This window comes from Gadus morhua, chromosome 12, assembly GCF_902167405.1.
Source record: "Gadus morhua chromosome 12, gadMor3.0, whole genome shotgun sequence".
Lineage (NCBI taxonomy): Eukaryota > Metazoa > Chordata > Actinopteri > Gadiformes > Gadidae > Gadus > Gadus morhua.
Genome location: NC_044059.1, coordinates 19,680,895 through 19,702,871, shown reverse-complemented (window position 1 = coordinate 19,702,871; position 21,977 = coordinate 19,680,895). Strand labels below are relative to the sequence as shown.

General features: G+C 42.0%; 1 protein-coding gene and 1 long non-coding RNA gene across 2 annotated transcripts in view; both read left to right on the top strand.

Annotated features, from left to right (window-relative positions):
- Nucleotides 1–11,745, top strand: part of LOC115555039 (complement factor H) — a 279,134-nt gene extending 267,389 nt beyond the window's left edge. Inside the window, exons 18-19 of the mRNA XM_030371718.1 lie at nucleotides 6,926–6,992; nucleotides 11,697–11,745. Of these exons, the coding sequence (XP_030227578.1) occupies nucleotides 6,926–6,992; nucleotides 11,697–11,745 (116 nt within the window). The remainder of the gene's footprint in view (nucleotides 1–6,925; nucleotides 6,993–11,696) is intronic.
- A 9,035-nt stretch (nucleotides 11,746–20,780) lies between these two features.
- Nucleotides 20,781–21,405, top strand: LOC115556341 (uncharacterized). The gene is made up of 3 exons (XR_003978968.1): nucleotides 20,781–20,917; nucleotides 21,112–21,180; nucleotides 21,310–21,405. It is a non-coding gene; the product is annotated as an uncharacterized LOC115556341 (long non-coding RNA).
- The last annotated feature ends 572 nt before the right edge of the window (nucleotides 21,406–21,977 follow it).

The window sequence follows — 21,977 nt, the reverse complement described above, 5'->3', positions numbered from 1 at the left end:
AGTACTACAACTCACTCTTTGGGAATTGGTAGAATCGGCATTGATGGATGCGCGAGAGGTGATTGGAGTTAGGGTTAGACAGACAGACAGACAGACAGAGAGACAGACAGACAGGCTGACAGACAGAAAGACACACTATATGACCCAAGTTTTATTAACAATATACACAAAATAATAAAGACAAAGGTTATAAGATTGAAGAAATGCACTAAACTATCAGGTTGTAAGCAGTGCGAAAAAGTTTGCAATGGGTTATGGGATGAGTAGTTCCTTCACACGTCAAAAAGAATATGTATACAGTCTTGCACCTTTGCTTTTTATTCAAATTTCGCTAAAAATAATTGCTACCGACATGACGAATGATTGCCTGGGTTCCAGGCTTAAAACGATTTTTACGAAAAGTCAATGGAGAAAATGAATGGGAAATTTACCTCCGGAACCAGAGCTTTCCAAAAAGGAGGCGGTCACTGTGTCGCTTTACATGGTTATGTTCAGTGACAACTAGGGGTGTAACGGTACACAAAAGTCACGGTTCGGTACGTACCTCGGTTTTTAAGTCACGGTGCGGTGCGGTTCATAGTTAAGGGGAAAATTTAAAAAAACTGCTTGACTGTCAACAACGGAGAATGGCTGTAGATCAGCAGCAATGAAAACACCAATAATCTTGGTTATGGCATTTGCATTTCTGAATTCCCAGACAGGGGTTGTTGAAATAGTGTCGTGAGCTGGGTTTGCGCAGCTAGTTTTTTTTTCCACAGCAACAGTGATAGTAACACCTGGATGTTGCCTTTTCAAATGCGTGTGCTAGGGATGTGCATTTCTGGCAAAAATATTATTCGATATTCGCTGAGAAGTATTCAAATAATATTCGAAAATTGCTCAATCAAGAACCCCCCACACACGCACGCAGATACATGCACACACAATGACACAGGGAGAGGCTTGTATGATTTGTATGAAATCAACAACTGCTCTAAATCAACATTCAACATCAAAATTATTTCAACGTGGGCTTAGGCATATAGACCTACATGCGCCGTAAACGGATCGCTATTTATTTATTTTACTGAACACAACCTGCATGACGGTGAACTAGATATAACTTCACACGGTGTGTCTTTTTACAATTTATTTGTTACCAGCATTCGTAGTGTTGATCAGCAGAGAAAAACTCAGCCAAAGACGTTGACGTCGCTTAGCAACCGAGGACGCTATTCACCGGAAGTTGTGAAGGCACATGCAATTCAACGGAGCATTCAACAGCATTGAGGAGAGCCGTGTAATAAATAACGATAGTCACATTCGATATTCTACGTGACTCCGACTATTCGACCATAGTTGCCGGATATGTACGCCACATTTACGTACCGCGGTACACCTCTGTAACCGCTCCGAAGTGCCTGTACCGTGACGGTTCGGTACAAATACGTGTACTGTTACACCCCTAGTGACAACCAGTGTTGGGCAAGTTACTTCCAAAATGTAATATATGAGAGGAAAGGAACTTTGGCTTTGACTCCCTCAAGAACATGAACCACGACATGGAGGGGAAAGGGATTGTTGGCGGCGAATGTCTCCCGCTTGAGCCCCGCTTCCCGCTGCCGAGGGACCACCGCCTCGGCGCTGCAGGAGGCGGAGGTGCCTAAGCGCTGCCCGGCAACAATCCCTTTCTCCTCCATGTCGCGGTTCAGTCTACTTCAGATTGATGTGGACGTGGAAGAACCCGGAAAATCTGAGAACCCAACGCGGTCGTTTGAGATTCATAATATCGGCTCACACAATTTTTGGCCGTGATAATATATATTATATGATATAGATATCTATGTATATGATATTATTTAGATATAGAGCTCCAGGACTCCCGTGTGTTCTAGAATATTTACAGAACACGGCTAAAGGCTGTGTGCGCCTCGCCATTGCGATGCATCCACTGTAAACAGAGCGCATGGTACCGTGGCTGCAAGCTGCTCAGGGCCACACCCCCACCCTCCTCCTTGACCCGCCTCGCTCTTCCTCATTTGCATTATAGCTACAGACCAAAACAGCGCATTTGGGGGAAGCTCAATGTGCGACTGGCTCGGAGTGGCTGTAACTCTGCACCACGGCTGAATCTGACTCCGACTATTCGACCATCGTTGCCGGATATGTACGCCACATTTACGTCCCGCGGTACACCTCTGTAACCGCTCCGAAGTGCCTGTACCGTGACGGTTCGGTACAAATACGTGTACCGTTACACCCCTAGTGACAACAAAACGTCATGACCTGCTGGACCCGTACTTGATTAGATCTCTTTACTTTTTTATACCTTGAATGTCTACCCATCCATCTTTTCAGTACTACCTGATAACAAAAAATTTAAAGTTTATTGTTACTAATACTAATAATAATTGGAGCTGTGATTACGAACTTGTCGCCATTAAGACAAAAAGCTGACTTAACAATACGGATTGACGTAAATGACGGAGCCGAGAGGGAGACTCCACCGTGGAGGAATGGCGTCTATGGGAGAACCAGTAGTGTAGATTTGGACATCGGAGCGAAGTTGATGTTAATTATATTCTGTGTATTTTTTATTTTTTTTTGAAGTTAGAATGGTTTAACAAACTTCAAATTCTATGTCAACATAATTTGAGACGAGGCACAAAGATGTCGCTAACACCATGTATGGACGTGTGGAGCTCTGTCTGGGCACTGGCTGTGGCGTCTGAGAGAAAGTTGAGCTCTTCGGACACTTGTACTAAGATGCTGAGAAAGTTGAGCTCTTCGGACACTTGTCCTAAGATATGGTGATTGATGGTGAAGCCCATCTGAGAAGCGATTTATTTAAGGCCCACATCCAAGGGTCCGGCTTCCGGGACATATATAGTATAACGCCATTCTTGGATGGTGAAGCTCGGACTGAGCAGCGATGTATTTAATGTCTGCGTCCAACGTTTCATAAACATCTCTCATTATAACGCTCATACACAACGACGGTACTGAAGAAGTATTACAAAGTTGGTGCGGGTTGTTACAATGGGGATAAAATAACCCCCTCTTTAATTATTAATTTATTTGTCAGGATTTCGCCACAGAGAAAAGATTGACTGCGGTGGATCCTCGGACGAACATGAGAATACAAGGATATAATAATATAATATATAGGCAGTGTTGCTAATAACACAGTTTAAAAGAATGACGTTAGGTAACGCTGTTACCGTTACTGTACGAAAAATGCAGTGCGTTACTATGAATTGATTGAATGAACTGCGTAATCCGAACGCACCCCTGGCTCCAAACACAAACTGCTAGTGAGAAGGCCGTGTGGGTTAACAACGAGATAAGCGATTATGATTGGCTAAAGGCCTGATTCCACTGGACGCGTTACGGCAGCATTACGGCTGCGGCACGTCTTGGCCGCGGTCACCGCAGCAGATAGGTTCCACTCTAATCAATGAGTCCATTTCCACCGGCTGCGGAACGTCTCAGCAGCATCCCAGGAGCGGCTCGCCGTGCCGCAGCGCTATCATTCCGTAGCATTTCTATTTTTGCCGCAAGCCGTTGCTGAACCGCGTCAATTTCAACAGAGCAGATCGAGCAGGGCAGGAAGTGAAAAAGTAAAAGCCATAGAGCATCCGTTCAATTTTCAAAATAAAACACAATACTCAGCTCATGTAGCCTATCACAACTTCACATCAACATTATTACGTCAAGACTGGTGGCACCAGGTCAGCAGTCAATCAATCAAAGGGTCTCAGTGGGTCGGCAACATGAAGTGAATCATGAATCAATGAATCATCCTCTTTATAAGGGCAGTGGCCGGAAAGACAAAGCGTGGCATTTAATTGCAGTCGTTTTGGGAGTGGAAGTTGAGTACATTAGGTTTAGGATTATCGCGTGATCTCGTGATCTCGCGTGAATACGGCTGGCTCGCAAGGCAGCGTTGCGCTGCCGTAACGCGCCCGGTGGAAATGCAAGCAGGGCAGAGTCGCAGCCGTTCCATGCCGCAGCCGGAATCCCGGCGTGACCCGGGGATTCCACCGGACGCGTTACGGCAGCGTTACGGCTGCGGCACGGAACTGCGTCTCGATCTCGAGCGCAGGCTTGTGGCAGTGTCATGGCAACCGAACGTCATCGTTTCTGAAAGCCTCCGTCTACCCTGTCCACACTACAACGCGAACCCAGTGTTTTCTCATTTATATTTATGGGTTTGTAGATTTACCCGGGTTAGTGTGGACGGGGCCTCAGTTGGAAGCATTTCAGGGCCATGAATGGGCAGTTCAACCATTTAACACATGCTCAGGAAAATCCATTTTTTTTTCTTTTTTACAGTCGCGCAAATAGTTACTTTCACTGGTAACTAGTTACTTTTATTCTAGAGTAATTCAACTCAGTTACTCCAAAAGCTATTGCGCCTCCGGATGATACTATGAATCATAAAGACTGCATCTGACGTCTCTTGTACTTCCACAACAAGTAAATACTCATAGTGGGGGTTATCTCGGCCATGGTTGAGAAGAATTGGGGCAAAGGAACTTTGGCTTTGACTCTCTGGGGTCCACATTGAACCTTGACATAGAGGAGAAAGGGATTGTACTCCCGGAGCTGAGCGGCCGGGAGTACAATCGGCAGGGGAGCTCCGGAAGCAGTACGGCAGCTCCGGCGGGGGAGCTCCGGCGACAGTCAGGCAGCTCCGGCGGGGGAGCTCCGGGCGGCAGACCGGCAGCTCCGGCGTTGGAGCTCCGGGAGCAGTACGGCAGCTCCGCCGGACTCCCTGCCAGGCAGTCACATGGCAAACTGACAAATTAGACATCTATTTTTGCTTCTGAAATGCACGGACATCTCCGCCCAGTGCTCGTCCGCTGCTCTACAAATTCTTATTCATGTGGGAGGGGGATGGGGAAGTGGTTGGTAATATTCAAATGTGCCTGCTTCTTAGATAGGAGTCTGCGCCGAAACCGACTCGCTTGTATGGTAACTGTAGGTGGGGTACTATCAGAAATGCATATCTCAATCGAAAAATCATGTACAGACTTATTTCAAAGTTCCATGTGTTTTGGAGTACCAGAGACCAAGAACAACACCCCAAATCCCAGAAAAGTGTTCTTCTCATAATATGCCCCCTTTAAACTGCTGTTTTCTTCGGTCTTGGCTGTTTTTTTCTTTTTCTAAACCTTTTTTTCCGGAGCAACAGAAATGGGGGGGGGGTTTAAGCAATTCATCCTTGTTTTATAGCAGCTGGCTGTAGTTGGTTTGCGTGCAGTTTTGACATGAACTAGAATGCACTGTTAAGTAGTGGCTTGGAGGGGGGAGAACTTGTTGCAGCGCGCACACAGTCTACCATTTATGCAATGGGAATGACATGGAAACTCAAGTCTTTCCACATACCACCCACAAACTCCTCATATTCCACTAGGTGTACGCAAACCCCCGGTTGGGGTTTGACAGTGGTAAACCACTGCCTTAGATTACAGGATTTTGAGATCATACACAATCTTGCCATTTCAAACTCAACCCCAGACGCACTGTCCCCCAACCCAACTTCATGGGCTGAGGCTGTGGACCTGCTTCCTCCTTATGTTACTGTGGGGTCTCTACATTTTCTTCACCAGCCTTGGCAGATGCTGGACCTCAAAGAACAGCTCCTTTCTCTCCAAGAGTGTGTCCTTAAAAAGTCTAACATCCAATAATCAGAATTTTAGGTTATTGGCTTTAGGAACCAACAACCACTAATGCAAACGGTGCAACCCGGTAGCAATTTATCAGAGCACACCCAGCTAGTGTGTTGCGGAGGCTAGTGGCATCTCCTCTTGTCCTAAAATAACTTCTTGTTTCTGTTGACTTTAAGAGTATAAAGGCATTATAGTCGCATGGGAAGTCAGATATACCTGGGAGTGTGGTTTGATGTCAAGTTAACATTTAAGGAGCACATTCAGAAGATGATTGAGAAGTGCAAACAGGGTATTAATGTTTTGGAGTGTTTATCAGGGTACAACTGGGGAGCTTCTAGCCTTGGTACACCCATGCTGCCTTGCGCGCGATTTCATTTTGCGCTGCTAGGCAGCCTGGATTCCATGGATCCGATTTTCGCCTGAGATAGGGAACCAATCACAGAACGGGGAGGGACGGCAAGACGATGACGACGTCTATGCGACACACCGAAGCTTGTAGTTTACGGATCCAAATGGCAGCAGACGTGTTACCTTTTGGCGTTAAACTCTTTCATTACCAAGAAGGATTTCTTTGCCCTGCTACCAACAGGCTTTGATTGGCTATGAGCTACGTACAGACTCATATGATAGACATTCCTAGCGCCCAATAAACGGCTCTGGGTAATAATAAACCACGCCTCCAATACGAGAAAATGAATGTGTGGTTCCCAGACCTCATCTCAATGTAGATTGAGATGAGGTCTGGTGTTAGCCAGGCTAGGGAGCTTCAGGGTGTCCATTAAAATAATTTATATTGGAGCTCTCATATCTGTAGCTACAGATCTTTAGCTTTGGTTGGGATGGTAACAAGTTAGAAATTCAGTTGGAGATAGAAGCTATCACATGTAGCAAGACTTTGCCTTTGGCAACCTCAAACTGTCAGATGAAATAAAAGATAAACTGGGAGGTGTACTTAATGTTAGATTGCTGAGAAATGGAAATATTCAGGTTTTCTGTATATCACAGGGTCATAAAGCTAAGGCCATGCGTCTGCCATTTACTTAACAGGCCAATTGAGTGGTTTGTTCCTGTGGGTGGAGATGTTAATGATGCCGCCAATTCAACAATGCTGATTATGATGGGCGGTGAATTTAACCTATATGGCTTTTTCGTTTTAACTTCTTGTTGACTGAATTGTTTCTCTTTCTTAGTGCCAAATTGATTCTCTTTCTTAGTGCCAAATTGATTATTTTTTCTTCTGCTCTCCTTCTCATTAATTTTTCCTTTCCTAGTTGCCTTATTAGGTCCTCCACAGTCGCCCCATCAGTCCCCGTCAGTCTGGTCCCTGGAGCAGCTGGCCCTGGCAAGTTATTCCTTCACTGTTGACCCCTGACTGACTGGCCCTCGGCACACAAATCCCTGGATCACCTGCCACTGGATCACCCGCCACTGGATCACCTGCCCCTGAATCACCTGCCCCTGGCAATGTGGCCTCTTGATTGCTCTCTGTCTCCTGTGATGTCCTTTTCAACGCTCTTGAAATCCACCTAAATTTCTCCCTCAATCTCTGTAACAATTACAAGGTAATGTTGATGTTATATGTATTTTGCCTTTGCATTTGCAACTACTGTCATCTCCAATGTAAGAAAATGAATTAAAGCAAAACATTTCTGTAATGTGAATTAAATCATCTGCCACAATCAGAAACCAATACAATTTATAAATGGATCTACCGGCAATTGTTAATTGGGTAGAAATGTGTCGATTATCTACATTGTGTGCAAATCCTCAGAGAATCCCTGCCTTCTGGTTGTTTTTTAAACTGAATGTGCAAATACTAATTATGTAATCTCATTAGGAGTGTAGTCTATCCTTGAATTACATGAAATGGGGAATATTGTAAGCTGCATGGATCATACCGAAGTTTAATTTGGCGCAATATGGGTGGTCCGTTGCACTTGGTTCCGGAGGCACCCTCACAGAAGGGGGTTTCCTCCTCTTCGGTTTAGGGCGATGGATGAAAACTGTTGGGCCTGCATCGGGCCTCAACTTCAACATCCTATCTACTTTTGTGGCTTTGAATTGGTCATTTCCAAAGTGTACCTGTAGGTAGGCTTTAATATCAGTTTCCGTTGCACTTCAAATATCATTGGAAAGTCATAATTCTCTACACTACAATTATTATGCCCTTTGAAATGCTAGCAAGTGATCTGAACATTACGTTACATAGTTTTTGACTGTTGCTGACTGTCAATACGTTTTGACGGCTGACCATTGCCATCCATTTCTCCCTGCGCTCTTGGTCCTTGGGGAAGCCGTGATAACCCTTCTCGGACCGATTGGAGCATCCAAATGCTGCACAGCCAACCATGGTATGACCATTGATCTATAAAATGTTAGTTGTAACCATTGAACCATGACACCATTGAAGATCACAGAGCGGGTAACAACTGTTCCTCAACCACTTATGCCCTGACTTTTGAGAATAGGTTAGAGGTCAGAGTTCATGACCAAACGAGGATCCTCCCTCCTAAACCCATTTTGAATTTCCTAGGGCTATTCTAAGTATTGTAATGGCATAAAGTATAGTATATTTGCAATGTTATATGTTAATGGTTTGCCCTAAGTATATAGTGTTCCCTGCTGTGTCCATTGTTGAATCTGTTCACACAATCGCAATCACTTGTTCTTGTCACACTAATTGTTTAATAAAAAAAAATACAATTTCATTCATCCAAGCGTAATGAGTTGTTATTCTTTAATATATTTGATACTTTGTGTGGCTTATATCTTTAAATGATCATGGTAGAACATCTTGAATACTTTGATTTCAACACAGATGTAAGGTACAAGTTAAGGTTAGGCCAGTATGCTAACACGAACGTGAAGCTTTCCCTCCAAAACTTAAAAACGTATCTAAGTAATAGTACTTATAGATAGCTTTCAGTTGCCCCCCTACCGCTCTAAATGTAAAACTGACATTTACAAATATGCAATAATGCAATAACAGTCAGACAAATACTTGCATGTGATTTTTTCATTCATATTTACCATTTAATATTGAAATCTCTGCTGTCGTCCCATAGAATAACATTGAAAGCGCGGCGTGTTTGGAACTATTGAGGCTTACATGAACCACGTGACCACCCTGTCGGCGAGATCATAGCGTGTCGCAACTCTCTCTCTCTATAGCTCTGATATAGCCTACATAGATATCAATATCATAATATATATTATCACGGCCAAAAGCTGTGTGAGCGGATATTATGAATCTCAAACGACCGCGTTGGGTTCTCCGACGTTCCTGGTTCTTCAACGTCCACATCAATGTGAAGTAGACTGAACCGCGACAAGGAGGAAAAAGGGATTGTTGCCGGGCAGCGCTTAGGCACCTTCGTCTCCGGCGGTGGTCCCTCAGCGGGGCTCGAGCGAGAGACATTCGCCACCAACAATCCCTTTCTCCTCCATGTCGTGGTTCATGTTCTTGAGGGAGAAAAAAAGCCAAAGTTCCTTCCCCCCAATTAATTCTCATCCTTGGCTGAGATAACCCCCACTACGAGTCTCGTTGTAGAAATACCAGAGACGAGAGTCTGACGTGTTATGCGCCATAACACCAAAAGCAGAACGGTTATCTAAATAACAAGGAAGTGTACAACACGTTGCGTTACAGTCCTGGAGCTCTATATCTAAATAATATCATATAATAAATAGATATCTATATCATATAATACATATCACGTCCAAAAGCTTTGTGCGCCTCCAGACGATATTATGAATCACAAACGACTTTGTCGGGTTCTGCGACGTCTCTGGTTCTTCCACTTTCACATCAACCTGAAGTCGACTGAACCGCGCGCTGCCTGCTGCCGGCTGCCCGCTGCTGGGCGATGGTGCCTCGTGGCAACCGGCGACATGTCGCAGTTCATGTACTTCAGCGAGTCAAAGCCAAAGTTCCTTTCCCCCAATTCCTTCTCAACCATGGCTCAGATAACCCCCACGACAGTCTCGTTGTGGAAATACAAGGGACATCAAAGAACCGACAAGAAACACTTGCGTTACAGTGTGTGTATTCACACACACACACATGTGGCGCTCGCACGGTCGAGTCTCATTGGCGGGCCAACGTCTCTGGGCGGGCCAGGCAGAGTAAGGGGAGGAGCTTAGATGCTTCATGACGTCCTAAATAAAGACATTCCAAATCAGTGGGCTTGAGCCTCCGTTTTTTCAAAGGCGAGCAGAGCAGCTAGTGCTCGTTTTACACCAAACGCAAGTTTTAGCCACTGGGGGACCATAGGCAGGCTAGGGGAACTCATATTTATGTTAGAAAACCTCATAAAGTGAGATTTTCATGTCATGGGACCTTTAAACAAGATGGCACAGCTGTATTACTGCCCTTCAAGCAAGAAACCATGCCAACACGAGTATTCATTGGGTATATGAGTTTTCCAGTGAGAGCGTACAGACGTCCTCCATTGCGATGTTACAAATGCCAACGTTTTGGGCATACGGCAGCTGCATGTAGAGGGGACAGGAGATGTGGAGGGGGGGGGGACCATGACTTCAAACAATGCCAAGTTAAGAAAACAAAGTGCTGCAATTGTGGTGGTAACCATATAACTTCAAGGGCCCAGGATGCTGACAGGCTAGTGGGCAGTGGCGCGGGAAGGGGGGTGCTGAGGGTGCTGCAGCACCCCCTAGCTGCAGGAAAAAAAAAGAAAAAAAAAGTTGTTCTTAATTTTTATATATTTAATATATTTATATATTAAAACGATATAACAAATAATTAGGCTTTGGGGACGAAAATAGACGTGGGAAAAATGTGTTTGCTAGTTTTTAGCTATAACAGGCATGCATGGGGATCTTGCTATATGGGGTTCGCGGGTTCACAGGGTTTGCGGAAGTTGTTAAAGAATAAAGAAGAACGTGAACGAACAGAATGGCGCAAAAGAGAATTTTAGATTTTTTAGACGGAAGTCTACATTTGGAGTCTTCAAATAGATAAGACCATGCATTTTTATTCATTTTTTGGTTATTGCTGCCGCCGTGCAGAATCTGTGTACTAGGCATTGTCATGTTTGTGGTATTAGTTTAGTGAGTGTGGACTGTTTGTGCGCGCTCTCTGCCAGGGAATATTAATTGGGGCAATTGGTCTGGATTTAAGCTGCTTGGAACCGACGTGTGACGCTCGGAATCGGGTGGAAATTAGGCGATTTCATGTATTTGTGACTCTTTTTGTGAGTGTGTGTATCCGGGAGGCCGGTGCCCACGGACTGAAGTTGCAGTGACGGGGTGGTCTCAATGGCTACCAGAAGGAGGGACGTTAGACCATCGTTTGAACGTGTTTTCATTAACTGTGTGTGGGGGGGAATTTGGGGAGAGATCTGATTAGATTGCGTGTTGGAAATCGTGTGTGGGTTTTGGGGGAATGTTTTAGAAGCGGTTTTCTCCCGGTGTCCCGAATACACACACACAGTCACAAATACATGCAATCGCCTATTTCCACCCGATTCCGAGGGTCCCACGTCAGTTCCTAGCAGCCTAAATCGAGTCCATTTGCCCCAATTTATATTCCCCTGACAGGGAATATTAATTGGGGGCAATTTGTCTGGATTTAAGCTGCTTGGAACTGAAATTAAAAAATTAATGTTTAGCACTGCCAAAAGCAGGACTTGTATTATGAAATGCAATTGAACCGGAAACCTGAAGATTGTACCATGCACGGCATGAGGAATAAAGCATTCAAATTAACTCCGACATTGCGTATACCTGGTGATTTATTATAGTCAAGTACAAGTCAGAATACTTAACGTATACGTATTTAATACTCTGTGTTAATGACATATTCGGCGATCGGATGTCGTGGAAAAAAAAGTGTTAGTTTGCAACCGATATATAGGCCAATTCGATTTTTTTGTGTGTGTGAGCGAGCGCTAGTGAGCGAGAGACCGAGAGTGTTCAAGTTTATGTCCAAGTTTTTATTTTCCATATGCAACACGTAGCCTATATATTGTGTATATATAAGCATATTTTCCCCCCATGTAAATACTGTATCTTATATTATAGACAGTACCGCAGCACCCCCACTCAAAATACCTTCCTGCGCACCTGCTAGTGGGGACCAGTGCTCACCCGCTGCCAGGAAAAGGGGATGCGGATAGAAGAAAAACACTTCTTGCTTTCATGGTAGATGTTGACCGCGGTGAAGTTAGTTTTAGGTTGGATATTCGACAGATATTCAATCCAGTTCCGGCCGCGACTTCACGGAGATTTGCCCGGCAATAGCAGCAGGAGAACGGTTAGCACACCTCGCAGAGCCTCGCGGTGAATCGCTAGAAACTGATTTAGGGACCGTCAATAAATTACTTCACGTAAATATATCAATACAAAATACTTGCAGTTTTTTCAATAGCTTCCATGCCATGTGACCCAGTGACTCCAAACCAGTATCTAATTGTATTATTAAACCCTGAGAATAAGACACACCACTTGTTATGGTATTTTAGTGCTTCCTCTATTTTATATGAATATTAATAAGCAGGAATTATCATATTTCTTTCAATAGCTTCCATGCCACGTGACCCAGTGACTCCAAACCAGTATCCAATTGTAGAACTAAAGCCTAAGATTAGGACACACCACTTTTTATGGTATTTTAGTGATTTCTCTATTTTATATGAATATTAATATGCAGGAATGATCATATTTCTTTCAATAGCTTCCATGCCACGTGACCCAGTGACTCCAAACCAGTATCCACTTGTAGAACTAAACCCTGAGAATAGGACACACCACTTTTTATGGTATTTTAGTGCTTACTCTATTTTATATGAATATTAATATGCAGGAATGATCATATTTCATTCAATAGCTTCCATGCCACGTGACCCAGTGACTCCAAACCAGTATCCAATTGTAGAACTAAACCCTGAGAATAAGACACACCACTTGTTATGGTATTTTAGTGCTTCCTCTATTTTATATGAATATTAATATGCAGGAATAATCATATTTCATTCAATAGCTTCCATGCCATGTGACCCAGTGACTCCAAACCAGTATCCACTTGTAGAACTAAACCCTGAGAATAGGACACACCACTTTTTATGGTATTTTAGTGCTTCCTCTATTTTATATGAATATTAATATGCAGGAATGATCATATTTCATTCAATAGCTTCCATGCCACGTGACCCAGTGACTCCAAACCAGTATCCAATTGTAGAACTAAACCCTGAGAATAGGACACACCACTTTTTATGGTATTTTAGTGCTTTCTCTATTTTATATGAATATTAATATGCAGGAATGATCATATTTCTTTCAATAGCTTCCATGCCATGTGACCCAGTGACTCCAAACCAGTATCCAATTGTAAAAGTAAACTGATTCTAATTCAATATAGAATTATAATAATAATTAAAATAACGCTCAAGAGGTTCACATATTTTCAAGCAGCAATTTGTGTCCATCTATTATTTTGTGTATGTCTATTATTTATACTATATATATATTGCTGTCAAGGGATTAAATATTGAATCGCGATTAATCACATTAATGTCCTAGTTAACTCACGATTATTTTTTTCTATGCTAAATTTCCCTTGATTTCTTTGTCCAATTCATTTTTCTCATTTTAATGCTCTTATCAACATGGAGAAGTGCATCGGCTTGCCTTCTGCAAATGTTTTTTTATTGATAACAACATTGGCATATATTGATCAAAACAGGACGATACAAAAAAAGCCTTTAGTGCAATTAAACGATGAACGTACAAACATAATCCCTTGAACGTAGCAGTCAGGATACTGCTTCTTTTTTTTAAATAAATAAATGGCGTTTATCACGCTCTAAAAAAATTAACGCCGTTAAAATTGGTTTGCGTTAACGCCGTTAATGACGCGTTTAACTGACAGCACTAATATGTATAATAGCATATGTATAAGGCTATGTGTTTCACCATTGCTGGAGGAAGCAAGATATGTAATAATTATTACCATCATTAGGTGGCGATAATGAACCCGAACTTGGAAAATCACAGAGAACTTCGTAAGAAGCAGGCAGTCAGACTTGCTGAAAATGGTGCGCTTCAAAGAAGGCCAGAGAAAAAGAGCTACAGACCTTTGGCAAAAAGCTGGTGGTACGGATGTTGTTCTCAGGTCCTTTATTGATCACAGATTTAAAGTAAATGTTACGTCTGAGCAGTGGTCCTCAATTTCACTTGCCTTGGCAAACACCACAAAAGGCAATTACCACAAATGTTTAAAGTGGTTAAGGGTCATCTGGGATGAAGACAGAAGAGGAGTCCGCACAGCTGTGCTTCATGCAGGTAACCCTACTGTTCTTAATTTACTTTGTTGAGTATGGAGTTAGAATCAGGCACGGCGCCAGGATTTGAGTTGTGGATGGGCCAGACCAATTGTGTGTGGTCCTTAAATTAAAAACCAAGCCCCCCCCCCGCACCCCCTCTTGTACCGGGGAGCGTCTTATCGCATTTACATAAAAAAGAAACCGCCAGTAGGGTCCGGCCGTGTAAAAATCGGTTTTGACCAAAGGGCGCTTTGGAATCTCCATTACGCACCTGGCTGTGCGTAATGGCTTTAGGCCATTAGGTCTGTAGACCTAAGGCCTATAGACTGTAAAAGTGGTCAGGAATCGAATATTTCCCACATAGTTTGTTTATGCTCGTATAACATGAGGCAGAATATTTCAGATTTCTTTTTAATTGTTTTAAGTTTTCAACAATATTTCGATATCATTAGCAACAGACTGAGCTTGGCTTATAATAGGCCTACAAAGAAGATGCATTCAATTGTAGTCTATACTACGAGATAATAACGCCAATCACGGTTATCCACGAAGATAATTCCCCTTTTGCGCAAATCGGATCAAGCATCGATATCAACAAAGGTTGCTGCATTGAAAAAATGAAGCATTTCAGAAGATTTTTATTTATTTTTTCAAGAAAAGTTTCGGGTGGGCCCGTTGAACAGTGGTTGGTCCCTGGTCCGTCGGGCCCACCCATAACGCCGTGCCTGGTTAGAATCGTGTTTGCCATGACGCATGCTCTAGGGTGCATGATCATTGTTCCGTGCACTTTCCTTCTATCCTTCATTCTCATGTCTCTTGTTTTCCTGTCTTTATTGATGTGATACTTTTTTATAGTGGTGCAACGGTTCACGGGTTTCCCGTGATCAACCCTCAAGGTTCGGGACGCAAGTGATCCGCGGATCGGCTGATAAAAAAAAACAGTTGTTCGTTCACATGATCAGCGCATGTTTAAAGGACAATTCCGGTATTAACAACATCATGAAGTATCGTAGCGAAATACAGTTTCTGTTGTGTTTTATTTGGCGTTCCGTAAATCCCATTTAAACGGAAACCGGAACCGGAAGCGGATATGTTTATGTTTGGTTGTAGTTTTTTCGCTCGTTTCTCCGTATCAACAGTAGGGCTAGAACCGAGCGAAAAGACTACAACCAACCTTCCTTTGCTATGAGCAATGAGTCTTCCAACCGAAATCAATGGATTTACAAAATGCCAAGTAAAACACGACAGGAACTGTATTTCGCTACCATACTTGATGAAAAAAAAGAAGATGTGGGGAGAGTTTAGAGTCAACACTCTCCCAAGGCAATGCAGACATCCTGAATTGTAAATCCATGGTTAGGGATTATTTAGTATCCATGTTAAAAAGAAGAAGGAATAATGCCTCGGATTGCAATTTTTTAAATATTGACTATCCTTTTGAATTGAATTATTACCTAATTTTTCACTTTATTTTGTTTTTACACATTTGAAGATTTTATTTAAAGTCACATTTGTCTTGTTATCTTTATTGTTGTTGTTGATCCGAAAATGATCCGACCCGTGACTCAAAAACCGTGACACAATCCGAACCGGGAGTTTTGTGATCCGTTGCACCCCTATTTTTTACTGCTACTGTTTACTGTTTTTATCTATGCATTGTAAGGTGACCTTTGGTGTCATGAAAGGCGCCCTAAAAATACAATTAATTATTCTTATTCTTGTTATTATTATCTATTGTCATATTGTCATTTATACTTTGACTCAATTTACAAATTAAATGGTGTTGTAAGTATCTTGTTAGCCATATCTCCATTATAATATCTCCAACAATGTCCTAATTTTTAGAAAAGAAAAGGCAGAGAACAAGACGAAAGGGTACTGAGCAGGATGGAGAAAGGGACAATAAGAAAGATGAAGGGGAAGAGCAGACACCAACAATTGAAGAAGACAGGGACAGTACAGATGGTAGAGACATGAGTAGACTGTCTGATACAGAGACTGTTGAGGACAGAGAATTTCCTGAAAATAACAATGCACAGACCAAGAAAAGGAAGAGAGAAGGACTTCAGGGTGCTGAGCAGGATGGAGAAAGTTTGAGCAAGAAAGGTGAAGAAGAGCAGACACCATCAAGGGAAGAATACAGGGACAGTACAGATGGTAGAGACATGTATATATTGTCTGATCTAGAGACTGTTGAGGACAGAGAAGGTCCTGAAAATAACAATGCACAGACCAAGAAAAGGAAGAGAGAAGGACTTCAGGGTGCTGAGCAGGATGGAGAAAGTTTGAGCAAGAAAGGGGAAGAAGAGCAGACGCCATCAAGTGAAGAAGACAGGGACAGTACAGATGGTAGAGACATGTATATATTGTCTGATCTAGAGACTGTTGAGAACAGAGAAGGTCCCGAAATAAACAATACACAGACCCAAAAGAATAAGAGAGAAGGATTTCAGGCTACTGAGCAGGATGGAGAAAGTTTGAGCAAGAAAGGTGAAGAAGAGCAGACACCATCAAGTGAAGAAGACAGGGACAATGCAGATGAAGAAATATATATTATTCAGACTGACAGCGACAGTGTAAAAGAGAGCAGAGAGGAATGTCAGGAGACTGTGGACCAGACTAAGCAAAAAAGGAAAAGGGAAGGAAAAGAATCAAAATGCACTAAATCAGATCAACAAACAGGCTACAGAAGGTGCAAAGAAGGGCCAAAAATGTTCAGAATTACAATCACTAGAAAACAATGGAACAAATTAAAACCAAAACATGGGCAGAAACGTCTACGTCCTCCATGGACTGATGTACTGTATGATGAATTTTTAAAAGAAAATCCATCTTGTACACTTGCTTTCAAGTATCAGCATGTGAAGACAAGTTACAGCCGTAAAATAAAATCCCCATTTTTCCGTGCCTCAGCACGCTGTACATTTGAAGGAGCCGTAAAATAAAATCCCCATTTTTCCGTGCCTCAGCACGCTGTACATTTGAAGGATTCAAGGCTGTCTACAGTTTTTCAAAAAAAAGCAGCCCAAAATCAACGGATAAAAGAATATGTTTTAAAGTTTTGCGCTTTGGTGAAGTCAGACACCGTAACAACCAAAGAAAATTTAGGCCAGCCAAATACCTACGAAGAGGAAAGATTGCTAAAGCTGTAAGCAATGGTGTCAGCAATTATTATTACAGCATGTTAAAAAACACACCTGTGGAAGAGATCATGGCTGGTAATTTCACCAGAAGCCTCACCAAGGATGTCTTAAAGACAATTTCATCTGAGGTTAAAAAGAGTGCAAGGCTCCATGATGATGTAATGCTTGAACTCATGCTTACACAAAAGGTCATTAAAGAGAGCAGCAGTCATGCATCCTCAAAAGGCTATCTTCAGCGCCTGCAAATTGATCCTTTTGCTGTACATTTACAAACTGATACTGGAATCAATATTTTAGCTCAACATTTAAAACAAACACCAACAGCCCTCTACCTTGATGCTACAGGTGGTGTGGTGCAGAAAATTCCTGACCAAAACAAAAGGGTACTGTATTATGCTCTAGTTTTGCCAGGCATGGGCAAGGATAAGCCTCCTTTGCCCGTCACAGAACTCATAACCAACAGCCATTCCATTCCATCCATTTCCTATTGGCTAATGGAATTCCAGAGGAAGTTGTCACATACAACAAAAAGACGAATAACACAGGTTGAGACTGATTATAGTTGGGCTCTAATTAACAGCGTGCTTCTGTCCTTCAACAAGGAGAATATTTCAATGTACCTCATCAGAGCATTTGGAATAGTGTCTGGACAAAGTGAACAGATTCCCAAGTTCACTGTGCTGCATCTGTGCTCTGCACATATCATGAAGGCTGTGTCACAAGCATTTGGCAGGAAAACAGAAGACAGAGGCATACAAGAATATGCAACATTCAGTTTTGCTTACCTCCTGAACTGCACAAGTATGCAGGTGGCCCATGAGGTTTTTTATCATATGTGTGTGCTTTTTGATGCAGAGGAGTACACTCATTTGGTGAAACAGAGCAAAACATACCTCGGCAAGTGTGTTTTGAAAATCCAGGACATAAAGCTGGAAGAAAGTGGACATGTGATGGGAGAGGAGGAAAGCAACACTGAGAAATCTGCTAACAGTGCTGTTGGAAAGTCACCTTTTACGCATGCTTTTCAAGCCAGGCGTGACCAAGCACAGTGTGACATCCTAACAGAAGATCCTGTTGGCATTGGCATAAACAACCATTACCTCTGTCCTGGTGTCATCAATGTGCTGTTTAAAAACTATATGGGAATTTTCCCATTGTGGGGTGGTTTGTTGCTTGGGGATCTGTCACGGCATGGAAAATGCACAACCATCGAAACAAATGGAAGAGAAAAAACCAGGGATACCAACTGCCATGTTGAACTCTGGTTTGGTTTGGTCAAACACTCTATCTTGTTAAAAAAAAAGTACCTGAGACCTGCAGAGTTCATATCCAAAATGTTTGCCTCAATGCAGGGAAGATATGTAGAGCACGTTGAGCAACATAATCTGCCAATTCAGATTCTGGATAAAACAGTCACAAGTTCTCGCAGGCCAGATGATGACCATGAAGAACAGTGGAAGAAGCGGGACAGCTCTACAGGTCAGTCCAAGTCCAAGTCCAAGTACTTCAATCCACCAGAAAAACTACCAAACCCCAGGAGCCTACATGCCAAAGAAGTGAAGAAAAGAAAAGAGGCTCAGGATCAACAAGTTAAAGATGCACAGGTAAATATTGTTTAACACTTAATATGTGTTTAAATGGTTCTTTAGATACATAGATATAGTATATATTTCTTTGCTGTGGCAGTATCAGATTCAAATAAAGGCAAACATTTTATTTGATCTAAATTTATTTGAACAGAACAATTTGACATTGCAGCTCTGCTATGAAAGGCAAAACTTGAAAAGATAAACACAAAATGCCATTCTTATTCTTATTGTGGTCCCAAAGTAGGAAAGAGAAACAAGAAATGTGCATTTCGCCGGCACAAAGCGAAGCATGTGTTCAAAACGCTACCCTGAACCTGTGGATACAAAGGATTTGACCGTGGTAGGAGTAGCGAGAAGTCAGTGTAGCGTTTTTGCGCCAAAATGTTGTAGAAGATATACAATTTCCTCATTTATTGCGCCCCCTAATGGCGAATTTGTGTAGCGTTTTTGCGCCAAAATGTTGTAGAAGATATACAATTTCCTCATTTATTGCGCCCCCTAATGGCGAATTTTTCCGAATTTTTTATCGAACGACATTAAGGTTAACACCAACATGTGTTTCAAATTTGGACTCGATCCGATGTCTAATTTTGGATTTCTTTGGATTTTTGATGTTCCACGTCTAATTTAGCTAATAAACCAATATTCAAAACGCTACCGTTTCGTCGTCAAAGGTCGCATCAAAAAAGTGTCTCATGCATTCTTTGCGTGTGCGTTTTTTCCGAATTTTTTATCGAACGACATTAAGGTTAACACCAACATGTGTTTCAAATTTGGACTCGATCCGATGTCTAATTTTGGATTTCTTTGGATTTTTGATGTTCCACGTCTAATTTAGCTAATAAACCAATATTCAAAACACTACCGTTTCGTCGTCAAAGGTCGCATCAAAAAAGTGTCTCATGCATTCTTTGCGTGTGCGTCTGAAGATGTCGTGTGCAAAGTTTGGTGTCGATTGGTCAAGAAATGTGGGAGGAGTAGCGAAAATACAGTTTTGCGGTTTTCGCGATTTAGCGAAAAATATTCCTAGACGCAAATGGGCGTGGCCTATGCCAAAAGATGCAGCAGACTCCAGTGAATATGTGGGTACAAGTTTTTGACTGTGGGAGGTTCGGTGTGGGAGTTATAGCCCCAAACGCATCTTTCCTTGGTATAGCGCCACCTAGTGGCCGGCGTGTCTGGATTTGGTCGTCTGCTTAGAACTCAGGGCCCTGGATCTAGTCATGCAATTGGCGTGTCGGCACCATTTACGGTTTGGGCTGTGGGCACACTTTTAGGATTAGCATGTCGGAATAATAATCCTTACAAAAACAATAGGGATCCAACCTGTTGGCTTGGACCCCTAATAATGGCAATACCATCAAATAGAGAGCACATACATAAGTTGAGTAATTGTTTAATCTGCACAATACACAACATGTAGTGTATTGTAGTATGTATGTATACATACTGTGACAAAACAAGACAATTCTCCCTCCAACCTTACAAAGTTGGGTATAAAAGACAAAACTGTTTTGTAGCAGCACAAGCTTGATTTTTAAACTACATCTGAAACCACCTAAGTTGTGTATCCGCTTAAAGGGCTGCCGGTTCAAATGTTATATTGCCTAGTGGAAACTTTGTCATGGTAGCACTAAAAGGAAAAATATTATATGCTAATATATATATTATGTATATGCTAGAATTGTGCCGTTTTCCAAAGATAAGGCTTTGTTTTCCAAGACCTTTTCATTTCTAGTGTCAATATTGAATTGGCATTTCCTTGTAATTCTTTCTTGCAGTTAACATTACTGTGGAAAAAGAGGGACACAGAAATGGTTGTTGCACTACTCCCTTCACAGATTAAGGGGCGCAGCATCCTTATCCACCATAGTGAGCTATGCTCACTTCGACCATACCAGTGGTTGACAGGGGAGGTACGTGACTGTGTGATTTTAAGTATCAGTTTCACTCGGCACTGTGACATTTACTTTATCTAGCATTTTAAGACTTATATCAAGAGTGTTCAGATACTTTGATACTCTTAAAATGCTGGAAAGTACAGCCAATTTTAGAAAGTTTATTAATTGGATAATTATCATTTATTTATTTTATCTTGTTGTTTTTGCCAGGTTATTGAGGGCCTGTTTCATGTTGCTGCCCACACATTCAATGTGGTGGACACCGTCTACATTATGAATCACTACTCAGCAGGTGGGATTTTGTTCAGTGACAGAACTGAACTACCTCGTCACAGTTTACCAAAGGTAATGTGTTTGGTGATTGTAGGTCTGCTTGTGCATGGTGATGATGTGGGGGTGGGTTCACGGTCATATTAGCTACATGGAATAAAAAATTGTCTGAGAATCAACAAGTCAAAATTCAAATCAAGTACATTACCTGAGATTATTGATTATTTTAGACTCTCTATGTGTTTGTTTTCATCCTTTTGGTCTTGTAGGTAAACTTTGACAACTATGAAGCTGTTCTGTCATTTGTGCTAGTCAACGGCAACCACTGGAACTTACTGGTTTGTAATTATTTTATTGTTGGTTTTTTTATTTGATACTTTTGTATTCTGTATTATTAGTCTTTTAATGCACACCACTGAACTATTAGTGTAATATTAATAGTTATGTTCCTCTTTGTTCTGTCACAGTACATTAATGCAGAAACCAGCACAGTATTTCTGATGGATCCAGCACGATTGTCATCAGAGCTTGAGGACTCTGAACATGCTGCTAAAAGAATACAGTAAATCAACATTTCAGCTAGTTTTGAAAATTATAATACAAATATATCTAAATGTTTAAAGTCAATAACAGTTATTTACATTAATATTCACATACAACACTGACAACTGCTGTAAATGAGAATTGTGTAGAGGTCAGTATTCAGTCAGTAACATTTATGGCTGATCTGCACCAGTCCATCAAACTTTGTTTATTCACTGGTGTTACCAACTGTAACAAAATCCCTATTTAAAGTGTATTAAAATTAACGTTATTCAGGGAATACTTAAGGATGCGGAGGACACGCCATGGCAAAGAAGACTGGTTGGATATTAGGTGGAAAGGGGGAGTTATGAGCCACCCAGTTCAACAGGATGGAAGTAGCTGCGGTGTCATTGTTGTCAAGGTAAGCTAAAGAGATTTTGTGTTCATTATGTCATGTACGAAATGTGTGTGAAAGATTATTACATTTCATAACATTAGGCAAACGTAAAATGCAATGTGTTGTGTGGCAACCCCGATCGTCGGCGGCTGAGGTTTCCGAAGGAGACAGACCAAATAGGGTGTGGGTCAATGGTTTTTATTGCGTATAACC